General features: G+C 44.7%; 1 protein-coding gene and 1 pseudogene across 1 annotated transcript; both read right to left on the bottom strand.

The window, feature by feature from the left end:
• Nucleotides 1-2,079: 2,079 nt before the first annotated feature.
• LOC118106453 lies at nucleotides 2,080-12,742 on the bottom strand (annotated as a pseudogene).
• Nucleotides 12,743-20,147: 7,405 nt separating this feature from the next.
• Nucleotides 20,148-21,596, bottom strand: LOC118106644 (E3 ubiquitin-protein ligase TRIM35-like). The gene has a single exon (XM_047339501.1). The coding sequence runs from the start codon at nucleotides 21,594-21,596 to the stop codon at nucleotides 20,214-20,216; it is 1,383 nt and encodes a 460-aa protein (XP_047195457.1). The 3' UTR covers nucleotides 20,148-20,213.
• Between the last annotated feature and the right edge of the window lie 296 nt (nucleotides 21,597-21,892).

Raw genomic sequence — 21,892 nt, 5'->3', positions numbered from 1 at the left:
GCCTGCTCCACCACTTGTTGTCAACACATGTTTACTTCGTCTCTGTTCCGCTCTGGATTTAGTGTCTGCACATCAGGTCTGTGCAGGTCGAAGTGGTGTCACACTACTTCCTCCTTTGGCCTCGTGAGGGTTTAACGCTGGAATGTGATCAGTGTTTATCGACAGCTGCTGTTTTGCATTTAAACCACAATCAAACCCATTCAATAGATCAGAGTGCACTGCTGCAATTAGCCAGTTTTCATTGGCTGTAAAAGCTCTCGCTGTGAAACTAACGTTCTCCTCATCTACACCTCCAGTACAAACCAGCTGACGCCGACGGGGTCGCGCTCGTTCCACTGGGTCTTTAAAAGGCCTTTTTGGAGATGCAGCACATCGGTTAGTGACGGACGTGCGGCCTGAAAGTGGGCGCACTTCAACAGTCGAGGCAGTTAGAGCACTTGGTCGCTGAGTGTGCAGCACGCACGTGTTTGACCCTCATCGCTACTCGTTGAACTCACATCCTCTTCTTCTTTAACCCTTCACAGAGAGAAACCAGCTCACAGTCGAGTTGGCTGAGCTGTGGGATTACAGAGAAACATGTCGGACACGAGTTAGAAGATTTTTGTGCTGAACTGCTCTTAATCCCAAATATAATGTTCCCGCTGTGTGCTCCGATTCTTACGCTACTTATCCAGGGAGCTGATTATTTCTTCTGTGATGGAAAAGGATGAAGGGAGAAAAGACGGAGAGGAGGAGACAGGGACCAGATGGCAGGAGAAGTGAGGAGGTGGGAAAAGGACCAAACTAGAGAAAAGGAAGCAAAGATGAGGAGGAGGGAGGAAACAAGGTGAGAGGTGGATGGAAGAGAAGGAGTCAGGAGAGGAGGTGAGGAGTCAACAGAGGGAAGGGAGGAATTAGAGAGTCTGGTGCTGCTTTTATAACATTAAACACTAATAACAAATATCTAAAAATCGAAATCTAATAACAAAAGACCTGGAGTTATCTTCTCAGATATCTATAGATAGATGTGTCTTCCACATGTGTTTTCTGCTGCAGCTTCCTTTGTGTTGCACGAAGCTCATTAGGTGGAGGACGCAGACATTTTCCACGTAGCATTTGTGTTTCCTCATGTTCAAAATATATATTCATACAAGTAAAGTAAGATCAAAAATGATCAAGAGCAGCCGTTCCACAAGAGTCAAAATCCTGTGTCTGATGAAAGAAACATGAAAAGCAAAGATGGACGAGCTGCCGGCTGGAGAAGAGGAGACTCGAGAAATCCCCTCGTCCTCTGGAGATAAAACTGAAAACCCTCACACACGAAACGAGAACTTCCTGTCGCAGCTCTGTCATCAACATCTTCTCATTTTTCTACCATCGACTCATTATTTGACCCAAACTGACTAATTCTTGTGATATTATCTCCCTGACGAGTGTTAATATGTTTGTTTTCTGAGGCCGAGTCAAGTGCAGCGTTTGGTTGTTTCATTCTAAACACGTGTTGTTGTGTTGACCTAATGAGGATGTTACACAACAATGACTCAAACACGACTTTGCATTGTGTACTTCATGTTTAATTCTTCCAGGGAGCAAAAAGCTTGTTTCCTATAAAATGGAACATTTCCAGGATGTTTGATTGATTTCTTTGCCTCTGGATGCAGAATTTCCACAGGACTTCCTGCATTTTACTGTGAAAAGGTTGAATACAGCCAGAGGCACTAACACTGACGTCAGTGTAATGGACTCAATCCTCTATGTGGGCGAAGTTACACAACTAACAGGAGATTCATGCTGAGACAGTTTGACTGAGACATGTAGTTTCTCAGTCAAACTTTCCTTCACATGTGGTATATTTACTCCCTGCATGCACAACACATGGAGCTTGTACAAAGCATATTTCAGGCTTGTGCGTCCAAACATAATACATCTTACTCCTCTGAACTGGTGGAACTTTGAAAGTGTGGGAGAAGTAAGAGAAAGCACAGAAGGTGCAGAGAGAGCAGACGACAGCGTGACAGCAGAGTCTCTGTCTCTGAGCGATAATCTGCTTCCTTCCACAGAAACGTTTTCATCTTCCCGCCCGAGCAGTTAAAGCTGTCATCAGTCCGACTCGGAGAGAAACAAAGCTCTGCACTCGTCTTCACAGCGGTCGTCCTGCGAACGCACGATCGTCATCTTTAAACAACGCAGCACAGATTCGGCTCGACTCTTAAGAACTCAGAGCGGCAGCAGCAAATCAGCAGGAATGCTAATTAAGAGCAGATGCACCAACAAGAGTGCATAGAACAACCTCGTTATGAAATAATTATAAATATAAAACAATTTAATATATAGTAAAGTTCTCTGCCCGAATTTTGTTCATATCTATTTTTATTTATCAGTTTTTATCACTGAAAATCGAGCATTATTTTTAATGTTGTTTTCTTTTTATTGTTCCTTTTCTTTTAATTTGTAATAACTCTTTTTACAGGACAATATCTTCTTATTGCTCTTATTTATTAATGTTGTTATATTTATCATTTTATTCATTTATATTTATTATTAGATTATTTATTTTCGCTTTTTGGTTATTATTTGGTCGGACTCAACATTTTCTTCACGCTCTCCGTTAGCGCTGCTCAAGAGATGTCGTTATTTTCTTTTAACATTTTCATCAATATCCCAGAGAACAGATTCATGGATATTGATGAAAAGCACATCAGACATATTGAGATTATCTATGAGCCTTAACGAGGTATTAGATCTACTGAGAGACTGATTCAATAAACTCTCATCATATATAATCATCCTGAAGTACTTGGAACATGATCCAAGAGAAGTGTTGAATTCTTGGTACTGTTCTTGGTTCGGAGTAGAAATGTTACCTGTGGAGTTTTCGATCTGTACCATTGGTCAAAGGTTTGAAGAAAAGAGACAAGAAACACCACAGAGGAGGGTAAAGAAAAGACTGTGTGCAGGAACGTGGATGTAAACAAAGCAAGTTTCAACATGTTAGAAATCCCACAAAATGATGACTGATGAATGAACTCTATGAAACCTTCCTCAGACCAACACTGAGTCTAAACCTGCCGGGTTCAGAGGAAAACTCAGATGAATCCGCACATGGATTATTGTTGCATGAGACCAACATCTCAGTCTGGACGGAGAAAACAGTTTCCAGAGAAAAAGAGAATCTGCCGCAGATCCTTAATCAGCCACGTTTTCCAGGAGCGTGACCTGAGCCATTCTGTGAAGTGAGATGATGCCTTCATGGAGCCGACTCTCATTAGAATCTAAGTGAAGTGTTGTAAAGCTTTCTGTACGTTTAACAGCCGACACCATCTCTGGTTTTCAGATGGATCTTAGAACGTTAAGGTGTGTGAGTGCTTGATTTCCTTGTGTGTCCGTGATTGCACTTTACTGCTTTAATTGGCTTCTTTGTGGATTTATTCCCCGAGCTGCAGTTGCTGCTCTTTGCCACTTTGAATGTCCCGTGCTGCATTAAGTGCTCTGCGGAATAAGAACAAGACTTTTGTTAGTCTCCAAGTAATAGTGAATAATAGATGTGTGTGACCTTGCAGATGTAAAAACAAGGTGTAAAACAAGGATGAATTCTTAAACAGCTAATACCAGTGTGCCCTTGGGCAAGGCAGAAACTCCTCACTTCTCATTTAGAGATACTTTGAGTCTTGGCCTAAATATTGACCAGGTCTGATAACAGCTACTGATCAATTTCTATGAAATAGGAAACGTCATAAAGTGAAACTCTGTAGAAGTGACTCATTAACTCTTAATTTACAAAGCTCCATATGTTCCAGTTATTTCTGGAAGAGCAGGTGTTGCTGTGTTTTTTCCTCCATATGTTTAAAATCTCACTTTTAACCCAAACACTTATCTACCTCTGTGATTTGGAGCCAGGGAGCAGCAGTAGCTCAGGAAACCTTCAGCAGCAGCAGCACGAGCACATCTGTGCAGCACCGTGAACACAAACCTTCCTGTCGACGTCCTCCGCCTCAGCTGACAAGCACAACCTGCTGCCAGTTCTCTGAAAGTCCAGCACGGCTGCCACGAGAGGCGTCTGTTCAGGATGTCCCGTAGAACGGAGTGACACCACGAGCTAAGCCTCTTAAAATGAAAGCGAGAACAGAAAGCGTTGAAGTAAAAAAAAAACAACAAAAGTAGCAGAGAGAAGTTTGGCGGCGGCGCTGCAGACGGGTCAGGCAGAGTTCACACTCGTCAGATTTCAGGGTCTGGATGTGTGTGTCTGTCTGTGTGAAGACCAGCGTCCCGACGACGACGGGTCAGTCAGAGGGTGAGCGTCTGTGTGATGGTTAACTTCTGAATCCTTTTTAATCCAAGTTCGTACTCGGGTTTATATTGATTCTAAAGGTTTTTACACTTAATAGTTTTTGACAATTTTTACCTGTAACTGCTGTAAGAGCCGAATGTCTCCTGCCAACCCAGTAACACCTCCGCACGAGCCCATGGGAAACAGCAGGAGGTGGATTCGGGGGATTCACCACAAGTGAGTGAGCGTTTTGATGATGTTTGAACGTGTGTGCAAATATCCAATGAAACACAGGAGTCGTACACAGAGGAGACTTGGAAGCTTTGGTGACAAGGGCCGATGTTGATGCTTTAAACAAAACCTCAGGATCTCAGCGGTGGAATGAATCCGTCATGTCCAGTCTGCAGCTCCCCCCTCACCTGGGGGGGCAAACTCCAGACTAGAGTTAAAAGACAGAGGTCCAGTCAGTGGTGAAACTAAAACTAACGCTCTTCATCCTCATGAAGAGGCCCAGAGTCATCGTCAGTCTGTCTCCCATCCCTCCCTCCATCCTTCCCCACCTCCACTCCTCTCCCCTCTGCTTCCTCTCATCCGTCCCCGTGCTCATCTGTCTTTTCTCCGTCCTCCCGTCCGTCCCCCACTCGCTCCAGCTGTATATATCTGTCCATTTAATCCTACGCCTGCTTTTAGGAGGCCTGTCATTCAGAAACAGAAACACACACATTTGATTCCTCTTCCTGACTTTCACTCTCACTTTTATCAACTGTTGGAGCTCCTTCTTTTCTTTACTCTTCTTTTTTCTTTACAGGTCTTTACGTCTCTCTTAGTCGATTCTTATTCCTTCTCTCTCTCTCTCTCCCCCTCTCTCCCCCTCTCTCTCTCTCCCTCTCTCGTTCATGCTCGGACTAAAGTCACCTTTCCTGTCAGGAGGCCGATGTGTGTGTGTGTGTGTGTGTGGTGTGTGTGTGTGTGTGTGTGTAATAACCACACTTCCTCAGCCTAACATTGTTATCAGACTAGTGACAGCTCTAATTCTCTCTCCCTCCCCCTCTCTCTCTCTCTCACACACACATACACACAGGACAGACTTACTATATATTGAGAGAGTTGAGAACAATCCATTGCTGTCTGCTTCTATCAAGTCCTCTATCTGTGACAATGTGGGCTGCAGTGTGTGTGTGTGTGTGTGTGTGATATATTGATGTATAATGTATGTGTGTGTGTGTGTGTGTGTGTGTGTGTGTGTGTGTGTGTGTGTGTGTGTGTGTGTGTTCTCTGGTGTGAAGCTGTTAAATTGCTATCTTAAAGGTGACCTCCTCTGCAGACAGGAGATATAACACTCAGATGTGAACCACTACAAACTGGACACCAGAGAATAGGTGTGTGTGTGTGTGTGTGTGTGTGTGTGTGTGTGTGTGTGTGTGTGTGTGTGTGTGTGTGTGTGTGTGTGTGTGTGTGTGTGTGTGTGTGTGTGAGACTTTACATACTGCCGTTGTGTGGCGGCTGCTGCTGAAGAAGATGTACTGGACCGAGAAGGTTTAAATGTGCTTCTGCGTTGATTCAATTCATTCTAGTAGCAGCTCACTTGACGTTTCTACCTGAGCTCCCTTGCAGACTTGGCATAACTGCTTCCTGCTAAGTGCTAACTGGTGTTTGCTGAAGTCTCCGCAGCAGAGTGATGTTCTCAGACTGAAAAACAGACCGAGGGGACAAAGGGAATTAATCTGCTGAAACAGTTGGACGAATGAAACTCCTCCTCTGAACATGTTTTAGATTTTTGCAATTAGTTTCTGAATTTCATTAAATTCCGCCCGTTTCACTGTCGTTAGCCAGGGATCTGCTGGACTGGAAATTAAATTATACTCATTATCCCGTAATGTCCACAATAAAATTAATTCTGAAGAACTGGATCCTCCAGCTGACCTTCTCTGTTCCTACCAAAATGTTCCTACTTATATTAATGTGCAGTTGTTAAAGTTTGGGTGAAAACTAAAGAGGAACAGCTGTGATCGTGGGTCACGTGGATCAGATCCCTGTTCTCCTCACTCTGGTGTCAGGACACATTCAGGACACGCGTGGCTGCGTCCGGGCCTGAACGTGGAGCAGACCACTCCCATGTTCGCTTCTTTGTTGATTTTCTGCGTGCTCATCTTCAGCCTGACGAGGATTCTCTGGTGCCACCAAGTCGTCAGAACCTCCCTGCAGCTCTCCTCTGAGTGGAGCCGGGACCCACATGAGCAGTGGTGTTCAAATCAGTGTTTATGGGTCAATTACACGAGGTAATTTTTCTCCTCGCAGCGTAAAAAGACTTGGCTGAATGGAGCAAGTTGTGATTGCACATCTCAGCCTGGTAATCATTCAGCGATCCCTCTAAGTGGCGCCGCTCCGCACGGGTCCTCGTGGCGCGCTGCTGTCCTGTTCAGTGCTGAACGGAGCATGATGGGTCCTATGGAGGCCGTCACACAGCCCCAGCATCTGGAGCCTCAAGGCGGAGAGGTGTTCCAAGCAAATTAGTGTTTATGATGTTTGGTTGTTGAGAATCGCTCCCAACAGCCACATTCAAAGATAGGAGGAAAAACCTGTCGCCATAGAAGGAGGGGGATGAAATCGTAGCTTAAATATGGAGCGAACAGTGCCAGCAATCACAATCTTCCCTGGAAGCCATTGTGGCACTTGCCTGCGCATTAAAAGTCTTGGAAATAATTGTTCAGAGCTGCTGTGGCTGCAGGTACCAGGCAAGATTAAAAATGGAGCCTGAAACATTTGAAAAACTGGGCTCATATAAAGTGGGACAGAAAGATGGAAACACAGGAAGGGTGTCGGGTTGATGGAGTTTGTGACACTGGCCCAGATCTGACTTTGCAGATGCATTATTAACGCGACAGGATCGACTCCTTCTGTCCTCACATGCATCACCCTAAACATGCACGAGCTTTAAATCCCACCCGTGTGTGTGTGTGCAGCGACGGAGGATGTGTGTGCGTGTGCTCAGTTTGCTTAGAATAGGACACAGTCGACTGCTCTTTTCCCTCCGGTGCCAGTTCGCTGAAAAGGAGAAATGTTCTCATTCTCCTCTTTCTGTCTCGGTCCACTGAGTCGTTTCCCTCCCCTGAGCTGCTCTGTGGCTGACGGCAGCCAGCTCCGGCCCCGTGGACACACACCACCTCAGGTTGGTGGGTTTGTGAGCTGTGGACTAACAATTAACCGCAGTTAGCCTCACCTGGACCAGCTCTGGTCTAACGCTGGCAACCGAACAGGGAACAGAACATTTGGATTCAAGCCCGTCGTCCGTCACAGCCTCTGGCATCGGTGCTGGCACCAGTTGTTTTGTTGCCTCAGCCTCTTTGCTCTCTGGGTCCAGTTGACCTTTGTTATTTTAAATGATCCGATATAATCCAGGGTTTCTAACGTGTCGCATGTTGTTAACTGACAATGGCTCGTTTCTCTGCTCTCACACTGACAGAAGCCAAACGTTTCACAAGAGCAAATTCTGAGAGTTTAACGAGTGTTAAACGGTGACAGACAAAGAAACGTCTCCGCCACAATCTGGACTATTTTAGGTAATTTGCTGAAGCCAATTAGACAAAGGTGTCAAATTTAATTAAAAGATAAAGGATTAATTGATATCTGAATGTGACACAGAGCAGCCGCGGACTCTGATTCTGTTTATCTCTGCGACAAGACCGTTCAGAACAAAGACACAAACCGTGTGTGTGTGTGTGTGTGTGTGTGTGTGTGTGTGTGTGTGTGTGTGTGTGTGTGTGTGTGTGTGTGTGTGTGTGTGTGTGTGTGTAGCAGTGGTGTTTGTTGTCAGGTGTATTGCGTGAAGACGATGTGATTCCTCTTCTCTCTTATCTTGTTTTCTCTTGTCTCTGTCAGCCAGCTGCTCTCACACACACACACACACACACACACACACACACACACACACACACACACACACACACACACACACACACACACACACACACACACACACACACACAGCAGGTAGTAGTAGAGTTCAGTGTATCTGGGTTATTTGTGGAGATGTGTTTGGCTGATGCACAGTTTCAATATACTGTATAAATATTAATCTTTACTTAAAATCTGTTTGAATCAATTTCCTGATATTTGTGAGTAATCAGCTGTTTTGTTTTACGTTTCTAATCAAATTTTACAACGTGAAGCTAAAACCTAAAAAAGAGAAGAGCAGCAGGAGATTGGAAACGTTTAATAAAAATCTGATTCAACGGAGGGAGACATTGGATTTTTTTTTTTTTTTACTGGCTCTACTTACTCACATTCATAACCATTAAATTAACAAGTTACATTTAAATTGTTTAAATGAAGGATTAAATACACTGGAGAGACGAGAAGTGATGGTTTGACAGAAACACGGTGAACAGGCCACCTCTGGTTGATGACATCACGACATGGAATAAATAATAACTGACACTATATATAGAGAAGTTGTCGTTTATCAGAACTAATGTCCTGGTGGTGTCCTGCTCAGTGGAAGTCGGGGGTGGGGGCATCTCACACCCTCACACATCAAGTTCATGGAGACTTTACAGTGAAGTGACTGCGCGGTGCCAGAGTGGACGCACCGTGTCACTGGACAATCATCTCAGCACGAAGGACATTCAGGAGCCGTCTGGGGATCCGCCCTCCATCTCCTCCTTCAGATTGTCTTTACCCATCATGCTCTGCTGCTGCTCCACCTGTTTCTGAAACTGTCCTGTCAGCGGCGACGCGCGGCAGGCGAGAGGAGGTCGCACTGACCGAAGCAATACAACGAAAAACCTGAAGCCATATCTCACTGGTCTGACACCTCGGCCACGAAGAACGGTATTGGAATATCTTTAATATCAGTATTTCTGTGTAAACATTAAAGTGTGTGTAAAGCAGCTCAGGAGCCACGTGCTTTCCTCAGGCGTTGCTTGAACCAGAGTGTTGAACACAAACACCACTGCAGCCGGCTGATAAGTTCCCTTTGTGTCAGCTGCACGTAACAGTGTGTGAGCAGCTCTATGAGACTGTGTGACTGCCAACTTGCTCTTCAGTTACTTTATCCTCCAGCGGCCGACGATCACCTGACGTGGACAACAACTGCTGGTTAGAGCACCAGACCGACTGTGGGTGTGTTTCAGAGCCTGCTCGCACCAGTAACATCCATCCTGAGTCATTGTACCAAAATCTAACATAAACCGGTGTTTCTGAAATATTAGAAAAAGACTGAAATTGCTTAAAAATCTACTACAAATGATAATGAAAAATATTACGTTATGTATATAAACCATCAATTGAATATAAAAGCCAATGTAGGACATGTATCTGTTCAATTTAGTCAATGTTATGGCTACAAATACGTTTAATTCCTTTTTTACATCTTCAGTCTGTCATATTACACTCTCCAATAAGAAATCCTGATCACGTGATGTGTGGAACCTGAATATATTTAGGAGTGCAAACATGTCAACACATGATTTGATGAAGCTCAAAACGAGGAGCGTGTGGTAAATCAATTCAAATGATGGATTTCTGTGTGAACTTCTCTGATTAAGTGCACGCCGTTTGATTCGTGACAGTTTCCAGGCTGCAGCAGCTGTTTGACTCGAGTGAAGAAGATGCTCCATCGAGGCAGAATCTGCTGTCACTCCACAGAAGAACAGAAGAAGAAGAAAACTCTTTCCCTTCAGTTTCTTTCTGGATGATGTGCATTCGTTGCTTTGGGACTTTCATTATCTCTGCTGTTACGTTTCCCTCTGAACTCGGAGACTCCTCAGCGTTTGATCATTTCCCAGTCAGAGCGGATCTGCTCCCGTTTTAACAAGCTGAGCGAACTCAACCCTTCATCCATGCTTTCCTGTTGTCTGAAGAAGAAAATATGGCCTTCTCCACGACACTAATCCCATCAGCAGCTTGAGTCGCGTCACGCTCACCGCTCACCGCTGCTCTGAGCGCTTCTAACAGAAATACCTTTCTTCAAAGTTAATTTACTGTCAATAAAAGTCAACAGTCCACAGACATTAAAATCCTTTCAGCCGCTAAGATGACATAATCCATCTAGTTCCCGGTAGACGTGTGATTTAAAACACGTTGCCCAGTTCTTCTCTGGATTTACTCTTCACACATCTGTCCTTCCTTTACAGATGTGTGCCACACAGACAACATTACGCTTGTGTATTTCATCACGTTTTTACAAAATATAATTACTCCCAGTGGATTTTTAAATTTCGGACTTCTAGGTTCGGTTGGAGCCCAGTGTGTGAATGTCAAGACACAGGAGACACAGGGAGGGTTTACATACAATTTGTATTTGCACTTAAACAAAAAACAGCAATACAAACTTTCAACAAAAATTAATATTTCTCAGTTCATTTCTATTTTCAGTTCATTAATATAATTTATGTTGATCCAAGGATATTCCACGTTGGAATGTTAAAAAGGAGGTTGGGTCCATATTAGTCCATTTTTGGGGAGCTCGCCATCACTGTCAGAGTTTGGGTCCCGCAACATCTGACTAAAGGTGGAAAAAACCTGACCCACAAAAGGTCATTGAGGAAAACAAATAATTCCAATTTCGTTCAGTTCAAATAATACTACATCTCATCAAGAGAAGTCAGGATTATCGCTACAACATACAAACCTTTGGCTAAGGCTAAAATGTTAATTTATGAAATAAATTCACCATTAACAAAGAACAAAACATTCAATCGAAAGGCAAACAAATATGTCCAGGGCTATTAGGGACGAGCCTTACAGGCTAAGTGCGTGTACAACATACACACCAACATCATCACACACAGGTTAAACTTAAACCACGCTATGTTGGCGGGAGTCATCCACAATGCAAACACAGTGCAACTCACCGCTGATCTGACACCAGTTTAACGGAGATTTTCCACGCCGATGTTTGCTGCCGAACGCTGTTCCACACTGCTCACGGGAATAATAGACGGGAAAGAGGAAGTGACCCTCCTGACCCGGATATTTATAGATGCGCATCGGAGATTATTTAATTATTTTCAGATTACTTTTAAATCATCTGAAACCTGGTTTACTAGTTTAACTTTTAAATTCAGCAGATTTCTCTTGAAGAAATAAACATGATGAATAAAATCTTTCTCTCTAACTGCTCTGATCCAGCGTCACAGAGACATTCACAGGTAACAGCTTCAAGTGATCTATAGTGTTAAAGTATGGAAACATCTTCTGAGTGAAAGTGTGTGTGAAGGTGTGAATGTGTTTGTTAGTATCAGGATCAGAGAACGACAGTTCTCCTCTGTTCCAGTCCAGTTTCACTCTGATCCTCTGGATCTTCTGCACAGAGAGAACAGATGATGCTGATGGTGACGATGCTGAGTATTTACCTACAAATAACCTTATTCCCCATGATCCAGACAGTTTGTCTCCCTTCCTCTGGACAGGCTCTTCTGACACACCCAGTGACCAGTCAGTACTGTCTCCAACCAGGACGTCCCAGCTGTGAGTCCCTGAGTTAAAACCCTCAGATCCCAGGACTGAGGCTTGTTCATCAAACCTCTCTGGATTGTCAGGAAGCTTCTGTTCCTCTCCTCGTCTCAAACTGGTCAGATCTTCAGACAGGACGAGTACTGGATGAGCAGAGTTTGGGTCCAGAACCACAGGACTGTAGGAGACCACGTCCTTCATCTTGTTCCAGATGTTGAAGCTCAGGTTGCCCAGATGTTTGGCCTCGTCTATCAGAGCTCCTGAGGCCAGCTGTGGATCATCCAGCAGGGGGCGCTGCTGGACTCGTTCCACTGCAGCCTTGTAGTTGAGCAGGAACGAGACGTCTTCAGCTCTCAGCTCGTCCTCTGTGGTTCTGATTGTGTCTGAAAGAGCCGTTATGTCTCTGCTCAGAGACTCGATCTTCTTCTTCATCATCTGACTCTTCTGCTCCTCTTCCTCCTCAGTGCAGCCATCCTGGCCTCCTCTTCCTCCTCCAGAAACTGATGAAGCTTTTAAACTGCTCCTTGATCTGCGTCTCTGTGAGTCCGGCCTGGACCTTAATGTGTTCTGCTGTTAGTTCAAACTTTACTTTAACACGCGTTCAAAACACTGTAACTTCTTCTTCAAGGGCTCCAGAGTTTCCTGAAGCTGCTTCTTGTGTTGTGGTGCAGCTTCATCGATGGGTCTGAATCTGTGGTCGCTGTGTTTCTCTGAATCTCTGCAGACGAGACACACTGGCTGCTGATGGTCCAGACAGAAGAGTCTGAGTTTCTCTGAGTGCAGACTGCAGAGAGCATGTGAAGAGCTCTGATCTCTCTCCTGTAAGAAGGTCTCACACAGGTTCTTTAACGCCAGGTTACAAGGTGGTTTATCCTTTGAAGATCTTCTCTTACAAAGTGGACACTCTTTTACTTCTTTGTCTTTCCACCAGCTCTTCACACAGTCTTTACAGAAGCTGTGGCTACATGACAGAATGACAGGATCTCTGAAGACATCTTGGCAGATGGGACAGCAGAGATCCTCTTCTGATCTGGAAGCCATTGAGTCTCCAGGTGAAGCTGAAAACAGACAGTCAGTCAGTCACAGCTCCACGAACTTCACTGAGGTTTACTTCCTCTCTGAGTCGAGGTGTGTGTTAAACTCACGGTCAGTGTGTGGAGCGTCGGCAGGTTGTAGTTTGACTCTTCTCTCCTGTAGCTGGACTCACTCAGGACGTTTGGTCTGGTTTGGTTCAGTTTGGTTTGGAAGGTGAATGTGATCGTCTGGTTTTCAGCCTGCGTCTCTTCAGGGAGGAACAGATGTTTCCTGGTTTCTCAGGTGTCAGGACACGATTGTAAAAAGTAATTCAAGCCTTGGATTTGATAACTGGTCAAAAGTCATTTGGCAGCAACAAGCTCACACAGACAAGAGACTTGGTGTAAAATAGCTGCTTGAATATGATCGTGATCTGATCAGTGTTCAAAGTTCAGAGATCGTTCTGCTAGAGAGTGAAAGTGAAAGTTAAATATCAACAGGAAGTGCAGGGGGGAGGAGTCTGTGACGTAGCTGCAGAGCTGAAGTCACATTAAAGAGACAGAAGCAAAGTCATAAGTTTGATGAAAATAAATTCATCAAACCTATGAACATATTTTCTCTTCTAATGAGACTTGTGATGAATATTCATGTGAAGTGCTGCAGGTAATGGACGTCACGCTTCAGGGAAACCATGTTTAAAACAATACACGAGATGTAATGATGAGAACCAGGATTTACAAACATGGATCTCAGCAGGTTTGTTGAAAGTCACATTTTGTCGATTGAAGCTGTTCCAACACATCAGCCTCCAGGTGAGCTTCCCTCGGACCCGCACACGTTTAAACTGCTGTTTAATCGCTGTCATGATGTTTTTCACAGATTCTACGTGATGAGAAATGTAAAAGGAACATGTGATAATCTGTGAAACCAGGCGTCTCTCTGTGCACAGTGGGTCCTGGTGGGCTTCAGACCCGGACCCAGGTTGAACCAGCTGACAGGTCTACATGGGTTTCTGCTGCTTGTGTGAGAATCACATGGTGCAGGCGAGTCCGAGCGTCCGCAGAGAACAACATGAAGAAGAGATTCATTTTTTTTGGTAACATATATTTATTGGCTTTATACATTTTAATCAATTTACATACATACATGACCCTTCCCCAAACTGAACATATGGCAGTATATAAAATAACAATAAATAATACAAATATCTCTTGAAAATAAATAAATGGATAAGTTATAATTAAAACTGAAATTCAAGAAGGGCAAAAATTACAATGAAAATACTAATTTAGTTTACATAAATAAATGAATAAAAATAATGTAAGTAAAATAAATTACAGTCACAAACATGGAGCAGAGTACAGCACACATTCCTCACAACAGATTCGTCACTTCACATTTCCAATGTCTCTTCAATGTCACCATTTTTAACAAATTCCCAAAACATCTCCCAGATGTTGTAAAACTGAGAAGCTTTCTTCCTAACTATATATGTTAATTTCTCAAGAGCCAAACTCGATGTTAAGTTTTTCAACCAGTGGCCTAGAGAGGGGCAACGGACATTCTTCCAACACAGGGCGATTGAGCGCCTGGCCTGTAGTAGACATAGGTCAACCATTTTTCTTTCTCTATTAGAAAGACAACAATTGTCTGGATAGATGCTTAGTATACAGAACTTAGAGGTACTGGAGAAGAGGTCATTTGAGAGATATATTGTATCACCGAACTCCAAAATCTTTGAATCTCCCGACATTCCCACAAACAGTGATATAAAGTACCTTGATGCATATTGCACTTATAGCATCGGTCAGGGATATTAGGATCAAATTTGTTTAACTTCACAGGGGTGATGTACATTCTCATTATCCAATTATATTGTATTAATCTCAGTCGTGTGTTAATGGTTTGTGTATGTACCTTCGAACATATTATACCCCAATCTTCCACTAAAATGTCCTCTTGTAAGTCTCCTATCCACTGCTGTCTCTTACTTTCAGAGTTGTCTTTATGGTTTTCCACCATTATATTATATAATTGAGTAACCGGCCCTTTGCTGAAACAAGTTTTTGTAGAAAATATCTCCAGTGTGGGCATTGGGGGTTGTTGCACTGAATTCTTTAAGCATGTCAGAATAAAACTTCTAAGTTGTAAATACTTAAAGAAGTGTTTCTGTGGTACGTCGTATTTTGCTTTCAGCTCGTCAAACGACATTAGAGTGTTGTCCTTATAGAGATCTAGTAGTTTAACTATGCCCTTGCTTAACCATGCTTTAAACCCCATGTCATTATTAGCCGGGCTAAAGTGTTCATTGCCCCAGATAGGTGAAAAACAGGACAACACTGGGAAATCTCCAAGATATTTATGCACTTCATGCCAGACAACAATGTGTAAGGGTTTGGGTTCCACCTCTTTTTGAAGAGGTGTTTTCTGTTTACATCCCTGTGTTTCATGTTTCACACTCCGGGTTCTGTTTCCTGTTTTATTTTGTAGTCTGGGTTCTTGTGTCTCGTGTCTAGTTTTACTTCCTGTCTGTGATTGTCTGCACCAGTCCTCATGTGTTACACCTGTGTCCCATTGCCCCTGCCTTCCCTGTGTCTGTATTTAAGCCTCTGTGCTTTCCTTTGTCCTTGTCGGATTGTTGTCTATCGTCGTTGTCTAAGTGCCGTGATGTCCTGTCCTCCTGTGTTTCTGTATCCCGTGTCTCCTGAGCTCCAGTCCTGTTCACCTGTGTAAGCCTCCTGTGTTTTCTTTGTGCTTTTGTTTCTTCAGTTTTACACTTTGAGATTCCTGCGTTTATTCTTATTTTTCTGTTAAAGACTGTTTATTAAAAATACTTTAGTTCAAACTCTGCATCTGGGTCCATCTGCCTCACAAATCCTGGACAGAGCACCGGGGCTCGGGCGGGCGGCGCCGTGGCCGCTCAGGGGCAGAGTACAGAGGCTCGGGAGGACGGCCCGGAGGCCGGTCAGGGACGAAGCACGGGGACTCAGGCGGTGATAGCCGCCTCTGCAGCTGAAGGGGCGTTGTCCTCAGCTCCGGACGTGGGGCAGGAACTGGAGTAGCCGCTGCCGGGAACCCCGACACCGTAACAGGTGTGACGTCTGCCGGGACCCCCGACGCCGGAACCGGTGTGACGCCTGCTGGGGCCCCGACGCGGAACAGGTGTAATCCGTGCGGGACCCTCCGGCGCGGAACAGGAATGGGAGTAATCCGTGCGGGACCCCGATGCCGGAACTGGAGTGGCGTCTCCCGGACCCTCCGGCGTGGAACAGGAACTGGAGTAGGCGCTGCGAGGACCCCCGACGCCGGAACAGGAGTGGCGTCTGCCGGGACCCTCCGGCGCGGGACAGGAACTGGAGTAGGCGCTGCGAGGACCCCCGACGCCGGAACAGGAGTGGCGTCTGCCGGGACCCTCCGGCGCGGGACAGGAACTGGAGTAGGCGCTGCGAGGACCCCCGACGCTGGAACAGGAGTGGCGTCAGCCGGGACCCCCGACGCCGGAACGGAAGAAGTGAATTTTAGATTTTTGTTTGTAGTGATCTTAAACTAATGATAAACCAGATTGTCCAGATATTGTCTGCTCTATATTGTAACAAACCTGTTACTTCCATGTGGGAATTACAGTGTGCCATTGTACAAAGTTGTATTGTAAAAAAAACACAGACATACATGAAAAATAAAGAAATTCTGCCATAACCAGATCCCCTCAGCCGTCATCATGAACAGGACAGCCCCACGTACCCTCCCCCCCTCCCCCTTACCTTGGGATGTGGCTAAGTGCACAAACTGATCCAGTGCAAGCAAGGGAGCAGTTGAACCAAGCCGTCGGTGTGCTAAAATAAACACCAACAAAACAAGACTTCTGTGTCTCCCGGCAAAAATAAAAAATAAAATAGTTTTCACGGCCGAACATTTATGAAGTAAACAAAGTATCCTCTCTTACAGTGTAAGTCTAACGGAGCTCGAAAGACAAGCGCCAGCTATTAAGGAGAACGTCTACCTCTCTGTTAATCTAAATGGAAACTATCAGCCCTCGTGAGAAAAAGCTAACATCATAATAAATGGCGCTTGTCATTAATGAAAATCTCCATAGTACAACTTTTAGCTCCTCTGTGCGTCTTCTGAGCGTTGTATGCCCTGAACGAAGTTCTCAGCGTCTGCTGGGGAGTCGAACTCACGTGTTTGTCCATTAATCGTCAGACGAAGCTTGGCTGGGTACATTATTCCATAGCGAATGTTCAGGGATCTCACTTGTTGCTTTACCCCGTCGAAACGCCTCCTCTGCCGGTGCAGCTCCGCCGATAAGTCCGGGAAGAACATGACTTCTTTTCCTCTGCACAGAACTTTGCCCTTGGCCCTGGCTGCGCGCATTACTCGGACTTTATCTTGAAAGTTCAAAAACTTCATAATAAGGACTCTCTTCGATCAGACTGTGTCCGACCGGGGAGTCTGTGCGCTCTCTCGACGACAGGTGGTGTAGGAAAGGCTGCAGGTCCCAGTGCCTCAGGTAGCCATTTCTCGAGGAAAGCAACTGCGTCATTATTTTCCACTTTTTCGGGCAAGTTAACCAGCCTGAGGTTGGATCTCCGCAAGCGGTTTTCGAGCTCGTCAAGCTTGTATGTGAGGAGAGCCACTTGTTTAACCAGCGCTTCAGTCTTGCCTTTCTCTGAGTTAACTGTGTCCTCAACCTCGCTAATACGTTTCTCTGCCTCATCCATGCGACCGGAGAAGTCCCGCACATCTCTCTGGACATCTTGAATTGCCTTAAGGTTTCCATCAATCTTAAGGCAATGTCATTTCTTATCAAGTCAAGCTTTTGAATGACATCCAAGTTATGAACCGTTTCAGCAACCGCCGCTTCTGACTGGAGGGTAGCGTTAGGGCTAGCGATACCTGTTGAGCCAGCAGGGCTGCTAGCTTGGCTGCTAGCATCCAACTCTTCATCCTCGTCGATTGGGAAAAAGTTCGCTTTTGCGGCGTTCTTGGCCTTTTTTCGTTGGCATATTAACGATTATGTACACTGCAGAGGTATTACAAACGATTGGTTTGTCTGTGCTCTTAAGGGAAAATGTCCAGGAGTTTAATCGAAAATCTCCAGGAGCTCACAAAAAAGACGTGTGCCTAGTTCACCGCCATAGCCACGCCCCGAATAGATTCATTTTACCGTATTGTTGGGATCGAAGCCAGACAAAGGACAATGAGAGGCCTGCATGGGACCTTCGAAGCCTGAGCTAGAGTTTTCTGCCATGAGGTCGGAACACACCCAAACTTCCTTCGTGGACCCCCACGGTTGTTAACCGCCGCTGGAGTTTAAACTCTGGCCTTCCATTGGCTGAGAGCCAACAGACCCCCACGGCCCCCCCTGGAGGGAGGCCGGACACCTCTCAGGTAATAAATAGAGGAGCACCCCGGCAACTCATTGCCTTTTTCCCTTGCGCTGAAGATAAGACCAGAACCTCTCCCGGTTACTCCAGACGATCCAGCCGCTCAAAGGGAGCAATCATCCAGATGTTTGTATTTTTATTTTTACCTTAAGTTTACTTCTTCCCCCTTTTTTTTGTAAACTCCTTTTCACTTGATTTTTATTTTTAAAGACCGCGGCAAAAGTCTTTCACTCGCAGGCCGAGTTCACAGACTTTTCCCAGATCCATAGTCAGCTGTTCCTCAGCTGTTTATCCCTGCAGAAGGACGAAGAAACTTTGCCGAGGAGAAAGAGACGAATTCTCTCCTTTTCCGGCCACAGCTCGATCCCCGCTGCCACCGCGCCAATCAGCTGATCGCTGCTCTCGAGGCCGTGCACACAATCCACTTGTCTTCCCGGAACGCGCCGCTCGCGCATGAACGAACCGTGGAACAGCAACAAGTAAGAGGCTTATGTCTGGGCAGACACTAGTTTAATAATTAGCGTGTTATTATTTGAGTGTATGATTGTGTAGGACCGCCGTGTCCACGTTGTTCCAGTGCCAGCGCATCGTGACGAATCTGCGTTTCCGGCAACATCGTCGCACTGTTATCGTCAGACCAACAGCGGAGATTTTTACCTATTAAAAGATCGGTACACAGCTGGACGGACCTTAGTTCGTCCGCTTGGGTACTCCTAACTCCTAACCCGCTTGCACACACGTTCCGACCTGCACCCACACAATTCACGTTTTATACACATTCTGGGACCTAGATAGTGTGGTCGCATCTCGACGCCATTCTGCGCTTTGAACCACGAGATAGATCAAAGTACCCTTTGTTCTCGACCTCCCTTTTGTTCAAACCACGTGGTTCCACCGCCATCGTGAATTCGGTCATACGACGTCACCCACGTGACTTCGTACGCCATCTTTACTCCCCCCCCTCTCTCTCACACATACATGCACACTCACACACACACATATACACACGCACACACACAGATATACATACCATAGGTATTGCATGTGTGTTATAAATCGTGATAAGTGCTTGTGTTGTTATCTTTGATATAGTGGAGTTTTGTTAGGATAGTAGTCATTGATTGACATTGATGTTATTATCTTTAATAAATTCTAGTGTAATTAAAGTACCGGTAGTTTGTGATTATTTGTGCATATGTATGTGAATACAGCTGGAACATGATAGTCAGTGCTCAAACTTAAAACCTTCACTGTTCATTATATAATCATTAATAGTAAATATTGAGATTACTAATTGAACCTTTCCAAACTGAGACTGATCTTTACAGATTGATTGTTGGTCCCTGATACCAGGGTGGTGCCCCGTCTTTTATAAATTATAATTACAAATTGTATTATTCTTAATTGATCATTTTATTGTTTTTCATTAATAATTTCGTTATTTTTAATAATCATATTTTATGATTATTAATAATTAGCCAACATCAAGTCTGCTTACTATTGCACAACAGTATGAATGAAAGCACTTTTACAGACACAATCATTTTGGCTTTATTTTTACATTTCAACTTAAAAAAGGTCAGAACTCTGTTTCTGTTTCATAGTTTTTATTATTTTGATCACAATATTAAAATCACATCACTAGGCTGCTGTTGAATAAACACTTTTACAGACAGAATCATTTTGGCTTCATCACATCAAACAGACAAATGTTCATATATGTTGGATTATTTCATATGTGAACAGACTTTATGTGATTAAACATGAATCATGTCTCATGTGTGAGTTTTAATAAAGTTTGTTGAATGTGAACAATGATCAGCTGTTATTGATAAATGTGTTTTTATGTGGATCTTCATCAGTTTGCTCGACTTCATGGATCCACACAAAATCTAAATGATAGAAAACATTTTCCATGAAAGTAAAAAACAAACCAAAGATAAAGATCAGAAAATAATGAAATCTTTTTACACACGTGGAAAAGTCGACAGGAGAAATAAAAACGAGTGAGAAGTAAAAGGAGAAATAAACAAAGCTTTAGAATAACGAGTTTAACTTTTAGATTCAGCAGATTTCTCTTGAAGAAATAAACATGATGAATAAAATCTTTCTCTCTAACTGCTCTGATCCAGCGTCACAGAGACATTCACAGGTAACAGCTTCAAGTGATCTCCAGTGATAAACCATGGAAACATCTTCTGAGTGAAAGTGTGTGTGAAGGTGTGAATGTGTTTGTTAGTATCAGGATCAGAGAACGACAGTTCTCCTCTGTTCCAGTCCAGTTTCACTCTGATCCTCTGGATCTTCTGCACAGAGAGATCAGATGATGCTGATGGTGACCCTGCTGAGGATTTACCATCAAAGAACGATATTCTCCATGTTTCAGACAGTTTGTCTCCCTTCCTCTGGACAGACTCTTCTGACACACCCAGTGACCAGCATGTACTGTCTCCAACCAAGACGTCCCAGCTGTGAGTCCCTGAGTTAAAACCCTCAGATCCCAGGACTGATGGGTAAAGAGCAAACCTCTCTGGATTGTCAGGAAGCTTCTGTTTCTTTCCTCGTCTCAAACTGCTCAGATCTTCAGACAGGACGAGTACTGGATTAGCAGAGTTTGGGTCCAGAACCACAGGACTGTAGGAGACCACGTCCTTCATCTTGTTCCAGATGTTGAAGCTCAGGTTGCCCAGATGTTTGGCCTCGTCTATCAGAGCTCCGGAGGCCAGCTGTGGATCATCCAGCAGGCGGCGCTGCTGGACTCGTTCCACTGCAGCCTTGTAGTTGAGCAGGAACGAGACGTCTTCAGCTCTCAGCTCGTCCTCTGTGGTTCTGATTGTGTCTGAAAGAGCCGTTATGTCTCTGCTCAGAGACTCAATCTTCTCCTTCATCATCTGACTCTTCTGCTCCTCTTCCTCCCTCAGTGCAGCCATCCTGGCCTCCTCCTCCTCCTCCAGAAACTGATGAAGCTTTTTAAACTGCTCCTTGATCTGCGTCTCTGTGAGTCCGGCCTGGACCTTAATGTGTTCTGCTGTTAGTTCACACTTTACTTTAACACGTTCAAAACACTGTAACTTCTTCTTCAAGGGCTCCAGAGTTTCCTGAAGCTGCTTCTTGTGTTGTTGTGCAGCTTCATCGATGGGTCTGAATCTGTGGTCGCTGTGTTTCTCTGAATCTCTGCAGACGAGACACACTGGCTGCTGATGGTCCAGACAGAAGAGTCTGAGTTTCTCTGAGTGCAGACTGCAGAGAGCATGTGAAGAGCTCTGATCTCTCTCCTGTAAGAAGGTCTCACACAGGTTCTTCAACACCAGGTTACAAGGTGGTTCTGACCTTGAAGATCTTCTCTTACAAACTGGACACTCTTTTACTTCTTTGTCTTTCCACCAGCTCTTCACACAGTCTTTACAGAAGCTGTGGCTACATGACAGAAGGACAGGATCTCTGAAGACATCATGGCAGATGGGACAGCAGAGATCCTCTTCTGATCTGGAAGCCATTGAGTCTCCAGGTGAAGCTGAAAACAGACAGTCAGTCAGTCACAGCTCCACGTGGTTCACTGAGGTTTACTTCCTCTCTGAGTCGAGGTGTTTGTTAAACTCACGGTCAGTGTGTGGAGCGTCGGCAGGTTGTAGTTTGACTCTTCTCTCCTGTAGCTGGACTCACTCAGGACGTTTGGTCTGGTTTGGTTCAGTTTGGTTTGGAAGGTGAATGTGATCGTCTGGTTTTCAGCCTGCGTCTCTTCAGGGAGGAACAGATGTTTCCTGGTTTCTCTGGTGTGTCAGGACACGATTGT

The sequence above is a fragment of the Hippoglossus stenolepis genome, chromosome 4, assembly GCF_022539355.2.
Source record: "Hippoglossus stenolepis isolate QCI-W04-F060 chromosome 4, HSTE1.2, whole genome shotgun sequence".
NCBI lineage: Eukaryota > Metazoa > Chordata > Actinopteri > Pleuronectiformes > Pleuronectidae > Hippoglossus > Hippoglossus stenolepis.
Note: the sequence above shows the minus strand (reverse complement) of the source record. Positions and strands in the feature narration are given on the sequence as shown.

Excerpts from the sequence above, each read along its gene's own strand:
- LOC118106644 (XM_047339501.1), bottom strand. The coding sequence starts at position 21,596 with ATGGCTTCCAGATCAGAAGAGGATCTCTGCTGTCCCATCTGCCATGAT.